Source organism: Neopelma chrysocephalum, unplaced genomic scaffold, assembly GCF_003984885.1.
Source record: "Neopelma chrysocephalum unplaced genomic scaffold, ASM398488v2 Primary Assembly neopelma1_180, whole genome shotgun sequence".
NCBI lineage: Eukaryota > Metazoa > Chordata > Aves > Passeriformes > Pipridae > Neopelma > Neopelma chrysocephalum.
The window spans coordinates 1,096,041-1,105,087 of record NW_020897842.1 but is presented as its reverse complement, the minus strand read 5'-3'; the positions used below and the strand labels follow the sequence as shown (position 1 = coordinate 1,105,087).

General features: G+C 49.8%; 1 protein-coding gene across 1 annotated transcript in view; it reads right to left on the bottom strand.

Moving 5' to 3' along the window:
- Positions 1–272: 272 nt before the first annotated feature.
- Positions 273–9,047, bottom strand: part of PLCH2 (phospholipase C eta 2) — a 71,949-nt gene continuing 63,174 nt past the window's right edge. Inside the window, exons 22-23 of the mRNA XM_027702147.1 lie at positions 6,829–7,864; positions 273–3,256 (exon numbers count right to left, since the gene is read on the bottom strand). Coding sequence (XP_027557948.1) covers positions 1,533–3,256; positions 6,829–7,864 — 2,760 coding nt within the window. The 3' untranslated portion in view covers positions 273–1,532. The remainder of the gene's footprint in view (positions 3,257–6,828; positions 7,865–9,047) is intronic.

Below are 9,047 nucleotides of genomic sequence, written 5' to 3'. Positions count from 1 at the left end.
CTCTCTGTTTGGCTGCTAATTACAGAGCTCCCCTGGAATTTCCCTCCTCCCAGCCAGGCTCACACAACAGGAGGTCAGTCCCTGCCAAGACCTGCACGTGTTCTGCTGGACCTGAGAAAACCTGAGCTGGGTCTGAACTGGCTACTGCTCTGAAAAAGAGGAAAATGAAATGTCAGCCACAAAGGAAGTTTGCAAACAAAGCAGGTAAAATTAACCGTGTTTGTGTATCACAAACCGCAGTGTTTTGTTACAGCTAAAAGAGTCAACAGCTGGAAGGTTAAATATGTTTATTTTAGTAGTGTAAGGGTGGTTTTACAAACAAATCTTTAGATTTTGCAATATACGCAAAAGAATCATTACAAAGGCAAAATATCCTCTCAATAATAGGGACTCTATGCAGCCTGAAATAAAATTAAACCTCTGTTTCTCTTTAAATGCATCTCAGTAAACATTGCTCTCCATTACTGATAAAATGTACATCTATAATAAATGACATCATAATTGGGGAGGGACACGACAACATTAAAAATAAGAAGTAAAAAAAAGTGGGGAGGGAAAATTATTACTCTGTTTAGGCTGTTATTTAATTCTAAATATGTCCATCTAAAAAAATTAAATATCTCTCTTTTTTTAAACATATCATTGAAAATTTTGCATGGCAGTGCAATACAGAAATAGTAAAATTCATCCCAAAAGTGCTATGTACAGCAGCATTGGTAAAATACCATCAGAAGGGACAGTGCTGTTCCAAGAGGAGACCAGCATGCTCCTCAGCCATTCCTGAAGTCCAGGCAGAAGGCATTTCCTGCCTGGTTTTCCCCATTCCCTTCTCTCTCCTGTCTCATTCCCTCAGATGATGCCTTGGGACAAGGACCAGCCACAGTTCAGGTTCAGGGTGTGCATGTGCCCACACATGTGCAGACATACAGATCTATATATATATATATATATTTATATTTATAAACAAGCTGGGTTTATAAAAGCATTGCTTTGGAACAAGAGAGCTCTTCTTCAAAGAGAAAATATGGATTTTCACTGAAATAAGCAGGTCCATGATGGAAGACGGACTTTATCTACTACATTATTAATTCCACTGCAATTCTGACTATTTTCCAGAGAAGACACCCTCAGAGGCCTCAAACTCTTCCAGAAAATAGAACAGGGAACGTGATTTGAAGTCCAGCCTCCTTTCATGGATTCGCAGTTTGTAAGACCAAAATTTACCTTAGCTGTTGTTAGCATCACATCGAGCTACTGTAAGAATTACTGAAATTAGTAAAGACCAGGAGATTTGCACAGAGCAAACTGCAGATGCAAGAAGTGGTCACATACAAAGGAGGCCAAACTGGAGGCTGGCAAAGGTGTAATTAAAAAAGAATACTCATCTATTCTTTTGGAGTCCTGATATTAAGCACCCTTGGAGGCGAGGGAAGGCCAGGAAGCACTGGGCCACGGGAGGCTGCTCTGTGCCCCTCGGGGCTGTGTTTTGCTGTGACAGGAGTGTAAACATTGCCTTGCTGGGTGCCCCCGGGTCACAGTTTGAGCATGAAGAACACCTCGGTGTCCGCGCCGCAGTCGGGCTGGGCCTTGGGCTGGGCCGGGAGCACGGGGGGAGCAGCCAGGTCCGTGCACACAGCCCTGGCCACGCTGCAGGCCCCCTCGGGGTTGCCCCTCTCCTCGATGGGGCTCCCCCCGAGCTGCCCCAGCCCCTGCAGCCGCTGCCTCTCCTGGGCCTGCCGGGCCCTGTTGGCGATGTAGCGCACGCGGCTCTGGCTGCGCGAGGACGAGCGGCGCAGCAGCCCCACGCTCTCCCCCTCCTCCTCCGACTCGCCGGGCTCCACGCTGATGGGGGACGTGATGTCGTTCTCCTGCTGGAAGGCCGTCAGCTTCCTCAGCTGCTCCGTCAGCTCGTCCCGGGATCTGCCCGGGGGCCTCAGGCCCGAGGAGCGGCGCTGCTCCCGCATGGAGCGCGTGACGAAGCTCCTGCTGATGCTGCGGTACTTGCTCTCGAAAGTGCTCACTATGTCATCGGAGGTGAGGTCTCCCAGGCTTTTGGATTTTGCCTGGTTGTTCCCAACCGTATCACGTGCTTTGGATTTGTTAGAAGACTGCCTGAGGCTCTCCATGTACAGCCTGCTCCAGGTGTGCCTTCTGGGGATGGACGAGAAGGCGTCCTGAGGGCTCCTGGCCAGCGGCCGGGGGCACAGCTCATCTGCCGGCAGCTGCCCGGACCTCAGGTTGGGGTTGGACTTGCTCTTGCTCACCATGGGCATCTCGTTGCCGCAGGCGGTGGCCGAGCGCGGGCGCAGCCCCCTCCTGAGGGCCAGGGGCTCCAGGGGGTCCTGGCGGAGGCCGAGGTCGGGGAGGCTCTTGCGGGCCAGGTTGGGGAGGGACAGGTCGATGACGGTGTCGTTGGAGGACATGCTGGAGGACGAGGACAGGCTGTCGCGGTGGCTGCTGCCCTCCAGCTTGCTCCAGATGCGGTCGTTGAGGGTGGCATCGCAGTACACCTCTGCTGCTGGGGACGGGCTGCCCGCGGGCTGGGCCGGGCCCGAGGGCTCTGACACCTTCTTGGCCCTCCCTGCTGTCATGTAAGAGCTCACCTGAGGGACAGGGACAGGCAGAGCCTGTGCAGCCCGGCCCCTCTGGGCAGTGTCTGCCTGTGTGCTGTTCGTGCCATTGCTCTGCTGTGGTAGAACAGCTGCTGCCCCCAGTTGTTGCCCTTTGGACTCAGAGGTGCTTTTTCTGTCTGTTAATACCTGCCCTGCTTGGTGGTTTGGCTCCTGGCAGTTTCCAGCAGGTTGGCCAGCACTGGGATCTGCTGCCCCTGCCAGCCTGGCTTCCTGGGGATGTGCTGCCAACCCACACCGACCTTCAGCTTTACTGCACACCCGTGTCCAGCCACTTTCTTCTGAGACACGTCCTGCCACGCTAGTCCTCTCATCTTCCTGGGCTACTAAACTTGTGTCAGCTGCTCTTGGGACAATCTGCACTTGGTCTTCTGCAGTCAGGTTTGTCCTTTGTTCTCTAGTGAGTAAAGATTCCTGAGGCTGGTTGGATGTGCTGCTTCCTTCTGATCGAGCCTCGGTGGAATGGTCAGACACAGACCCTTCTTCAGAGTCACTGTAAGGAGTAACGGGCAGAGGGAAGACAAGGCTGCAGTGACGGGTTTCATTGGCAAGAACTGGCTCCTCTGTGATCGTTTCTAGGCTGCACAAAGAAGTCACTGACCTCTGCATGGAGAAATGGCAGACGTCTGCTTGGGAGCCATGGAAAGAGAGGAAAAAGAAAGAAACAGAGGTACAGGGTTAATTACCTCTCACAAATCACAGTTCATGCTAAGGTTTATTCTTTCTGTGTTATCATTTTTTTTTCAAGGCATTAATTGTGTATATTCATCATGATTCTGAAAATAATTTATGACTTCAAACGCCAGGCTAAAGGCAGCAAAAATCTCTGCTCATTCGGTTTTAGCTGCCCAAAGCCCTGTTGTTTCAGGAATCTCAGCCCATGCACAGCAGCACCATATGACTGTTCTGGTTTTCTTATCAAACAACAACAGTACCCAGCAATTTGTGCCCTGTGTCCCCTTTTGTAAACTAAGTTTCCTTCCTCCACTATCCAGCACCACTTCAACGGCTCTTTCCCTTCCCTCCAGCTCTCACAGAGGTCACTGTATCAGATCCCAACCAGCCCATGAACAATAATCAGAACACCAGTGCCCAACCACCAGACACGACCCCAATGACCAATTACTCGGGAGAGAAGCAGCACAGGACTCGTGGAGCAGATTACAAACAGTCTGGATGACACAGTGGAATGTTGGCAATGGGACTTTTAAAAACAAAACAAAAAATTTAAGCGGACTTTGTTCTCCTAAAAAAAAACCTTGGCAACTCCTTTTTCAAAAGCTCTGCAGACAGAGGGTTCACGAGCAGCAGGCTGACAGTACAGCCCTGAGGAATCACTGCAGCCACCAATTCCCTGGAGGAAATGTTCCATCCCCTGCAACACTTATGGGCTGTACCCTAAGGGCCAAAGCAACCATGCCAAACACACCCCTTCCCACACCTCCAAACCACGGGGCAGCCATGCATTCCAGAGCTCACAAAGCACCACGGAGCCAGACAACACCTCAAGAACACGGGAGCAGGGAGTCACAGGGCAGGGAACAAACACAAACCAGGAAAACAGGCAACAAGGGGCTCGAACCAGGGACACTCAGCAGACAGTTACCTTTGACTTGCTTGTCCTTTCAGTTCTTAACTAGAGAGAGAGAGTGTGCATGTCGAATAATAGGACAGAACAGAGGAAAAATCCAGTTAATGTAGGGAAGGCAGGTGCAGATAACAGGATAAATTAGTGCTGAGGGAGGGAAAGGAGACACACAGGAATATTCACACACGTTTGTAGGATCCTAAGAATTTCTGACCAACCAGAGCACTCAATGGAATCCATAAATGGACAGTATTAAGTCCATTATTTTTTCTCAGAAGAAGACAAACAATTTTTGTTAGTGTTGAAGAAATGCACTCCACTGGACTGGGGAATGGAGTCATGGAATCACAAAATGGTTTGGCTTGGAAGGGACCTCAGAAACCAGCCCCTCTGACACAGGCAAGGACACCTTCCACTAGAGCAGGTTGCTTAGAGGAAGCTGGTCTCCTCTTCTACAAAGCCCTCTCCTATTGCTTTGGAAAAACAATCACCTGCACGACCAAAAAATGCCCAGGAAATCCCTGCCTTTCCTTCAGCACCAGGATTTCCAGCCCAGCACAGCAACCAGAAGCTCAGTGACAGGAAAAGACTGTTCCCTATATGGCCTGTATGGCATCAGTTGGAAGAGTCAGAAGGGAAGAAGGAACACGTGCCCATAAGCAAAATCCAACATTCCCAGATTCCCAGTATCTGGAGGAGTGTGAGGAAAAGCCCAGGGCTGATCAGACTAACGAGCCTCCTTTTCCCCATCCAGCACAGATTGAGGCACACCTGGAAGGTAAAACCCTGGAAAGTGGAATGCTGAGCCATAAAGGGAGAAGGAGAGATTAGAATTTCCTGTCCTGTCCTCGGGGCACTTCCCAGCAGCAGAATGTTGATTCCAAAGTGCAGCTCCAGGGGCTGTTTCCTTGGTTTCCTGACCCAAGGCACGGCCCTGCAGGATGGGAAAGGAGCTGTTTGTGTGAACAGAGGGGTTGTCACTGCACCAGCAGCACCCAGGCCAAGGCACCACTTCACCATTTGAAGGGTTTGCTGATTCCATGCTTGGGAAGTCAGATGGATTTAATCAAATTTCAAGCATATCACAATATTTGTTTAGTGGCTCGGGGGGCTGGCAGGGGAGCTGGCACTGATAATGGGAAATGGTTTCATATGTCACACCACTCAGAGCCTGTGAAAAGCCTGATGCCAATAATTTAGGCACAGAAAGAGCTCTGCTGCTTTGGATTAACTGCAAGTCACGGGAAGCCGCAAACATCTCCCCTCCCATTGTCCTGGTATTTTCCTAAAAGCTCAGAGCAGATAATGGAAAAATACACTAAAAAAAAAAGTATAAAAAAAAAACAGAAGAAAAATTGTAGACACCCAACCAGATTTAATTGATCAAACAAATAAAATATTTTAAATTTCTGGATGGGGCTTTCAAAGAAGCCCACTCGAGGTGGGCAGTCAGAATCTGTTACTAAGAGAAGAATTACATCTTAAGAAGCACCAAAGTCACTTCCCTGTTCCTGAAAATGGAACCATCAGTGTCCAAATTCCTTGGACAATTAAGGACAAGGGGGAGGGATTTGAAGAGAAGCTCTTAGAGTCACAGCCAAAAGCTCTATTTCTTTACTTCCTCTTTACAATTCTATGAAACAGAAAACTCCTGTCAAAGTCTCTTCCCTTCTCTCCCCTTCCTGCCAAATCAGGAGGAAAAAAAAGCCATTTTCCTTATTAAAATTCATATTTTGATAGCCTCTGTTCCATTTTCCATCTTTACAAACACACAGTCCCAGTGACCACAGACCTATTTCTGCCTTGAAATAACTATCAAATGGGGCAGTTTTAGCAGCTTTGCCCTAACTGGACACATTTTGCTTTGCAATGGGAGATGCCAAGAGTGGCCCAGCCCGGCTGATGTCAGGGAACATCAGCTCACACTCTGCTTTGTGCTGTGCAACTGTGCCCTCAGGTCACAGGCAGGGCAACTATGGAGCACTGAGTGAATCCATAAATGTTTGCATGCTGGGAATTTACACATCTAGGATCAGAATGGGCTGCTGTGCTTATAAAATGGGATCTCCTGAATAACCCAGAGCAGGGAATTCCATCCAGGAATCCCTGAATTCATGGCAGTACTTCTGCAAGTTCTTTGAGGAAGGGACATGTTAGATCTCATTCCTGATGTGGTTATCCCCCAGTGAAACACAAAGACTGACAATGGAAATATTGTTTGCTGGGATGGGTTTCCCATATTCAATCTCACTCAATGCTCTGGTTTGGATCTTAAAATTGACTTAGTATCATACCACATTCACTAAGAAAAGCAAGGAAACAAAAAACCCTGAACAGACAACCCAAACACTCATGGACTACTGACAGTGTTACTACTGCAGATGGTTCACTAGGCATGGAAAGGACTGATCTAGACCAGACACGTCTACAAAAAATAAAAGAAAAATATTTATGCAGATTTTTTTTTCTGTCTTTGCCAAAATTAAAAAAAAAAAAAGAGCTCTTGACAGCAAAACAACATAGAGGAGCCTCTAAGTAAAGATGCTAATGCAGAAGCTGAGACGACGACGTGATCTACAGTGGGGAAGGGTGAAGAAAATCTGGTCTTACCAGTAAAGAATATAGGGGATTTACTTCGAATTTCCTCCAACTTTTGAACGAACAAGGCGTTCATTTCCCTCTGTAGGGTGCCCACTTGCCTTCGAGAAGGTTCAGACCAGTGCCTGGGGAATTCTGGGCTTCCAAGGCTTTCTAGACTGCTGGAGTTGGAGGATATCGAGCCATTGCTGGCTGCGACCAGGTTGACAGTGCTTCCGTACTTGCCACCTGACTGGCCCTGCCAGCGCTGCCGGGAGTGAGCCTTTATTCCGTGACACTTAGAGTCAACACTCCTCTTCCCTGGGGTCACCAGAGGCTGGGTGCTGTCAGCGGGGTCATCGGCAGTGCCGGGGGACTGCAGGTCTGCCTGGGGCCTGGGCTGGGCTCTCACCACCCAGGTCCTGAGCTCGACCCTCTCCTCCGCAGCGGCACTGCCACACTGCCCGTGGGCAGCGGGCCTGGCGGGGGGCTCTGCCCACGGGCCCTCCAGGTCGGGGCTGTCCCTGGAGCCGATCATGCACCTCATGCAGTTGGTGGCCACGCCGATCCTGCCCGAGCTGTTGATGGCGCAGCGGGCGAACACGCTCTGCTTCTCGCCCGGGGGCTCCTGCGGCCGCACCCGCCGCGCCCGGGGCAGGGGCTCGCTGAGGGCAGCTCCCGCCCGGGCACAGCTCTGGCTCTGGCCCTTGCCAGACCCTTGGGCCTTACCTTTCCCCCCCTGGCCGGGCGCCTCCCCGCCGGCACCGTCCCGGGGAGCTGGGGATGGAGAAGCACTTTCTGGCTCTTGCACGAAGCGGGGCTGGGAGGCGGCGTCCCCGTCCCGGTCCTCCCCGGCCCCTTCCGAGCCGGTGTCCTTGGTGTCCAAAGCGATCTCGGGGAAGCCCTTCTTGTTCTTCTTCTGGCTCTTGGCGGGGGCGCTGGCCGTGCGCCGCAGCAGGTGGCTGCTAAAGGAAGGTCTGCGGTGCAGCTGCCCAGCAGCATGACTGTCCAGAGAGGCCTGCTTTGGACTTCTGAGAAACAGCCCTTTTAGACCTAGAGCTGGTTTGGCCTGCAAGACAAATACAGAGGGACACGTATAAAAAGTCCTTCGCAGAAAACACAACTCTCTGCCCTTGGGCACTGGAGCTCATGAACAAATCATCATCCACACAGAGAGTCTCCTGCCATATTCCTGCCATCAGCATGAGAACTAAACCAGAAATAGGACAGGGACTGAAAATGGAAAAAATCACTAACACCAGCTTTGCAAAACATCACATCTCTTTTTTTTTTTGGCAGTTATGTTTTTAGATAACATTTTCCAACCACACTTATCTCTGTATTTCCCATCGTTCCCTTACTAGCGTGTAGCTACTTACAACATCTACATAAACATTAGAGATATTGAAAAGACAGAGCAATAAAAAAGGAATTACTTCTGTCTACAAGGATCTCATTCCGAAAGCTGAAGAGTTTCTCAGTTTCACCCAAAACATATGCATTTAAATTACAAGCTGGAAATGCATCCTCTAGGAACTGCTGGGAAATAAACACTGGCCATAATACGGAATATTTTTTCAGTCTAAAGGAGATTTACCCTTCAATTGAATTGAGCACTATCATGAATAGCAGTTAACTATATGCAGGCAAATGATCACCGAATATTTCAATTTCTATGGTAATTTCCTACCATACAACACTTATCCAAAGACACTCGAGTATGTTTTCATCACTGAGGAAACACACCATAAACAAGGGAAGTTAGTCAGTGTAACAATACAGTTCTTCATATTCTTCAGCACTTATTAAAGCACTAAACATACAAATTCACCATCATGAATCTCCCACCATCATACAGGTGATTGACATGTCAGTGGAGCAGTGTCAGCATTCCCGTGAGCATTCCAGGTGCACTTGCCAACTTTTACAGCGAGAGGCCAATGCCCAGGACAGTGTTGGGAGCTCTGCAGGTACAGCCTGGTACACACAAATCCCTCACAGCAGACAAAGGTGTTTCCCTGCTAAACCTGCTCTTCCTTTGCTCTCTTTGTTGCCCAGTTAGATCAGACTCTCTTTAGCAGCTGGATGAACCCCGGGTGCATCAGCCAGTGATTGAGAGGCGCTGTCAGAGCCCGTGGCAGGACCTGCTCAGCATCCCTGCCCAGCATCCCTGCCCAGCATCCCTGCTCAGCATCCCTGCTCAGCATCCCTGCTCAGCATCCCTGCTCAGCATCCCTGCTCAGCATCCCTGC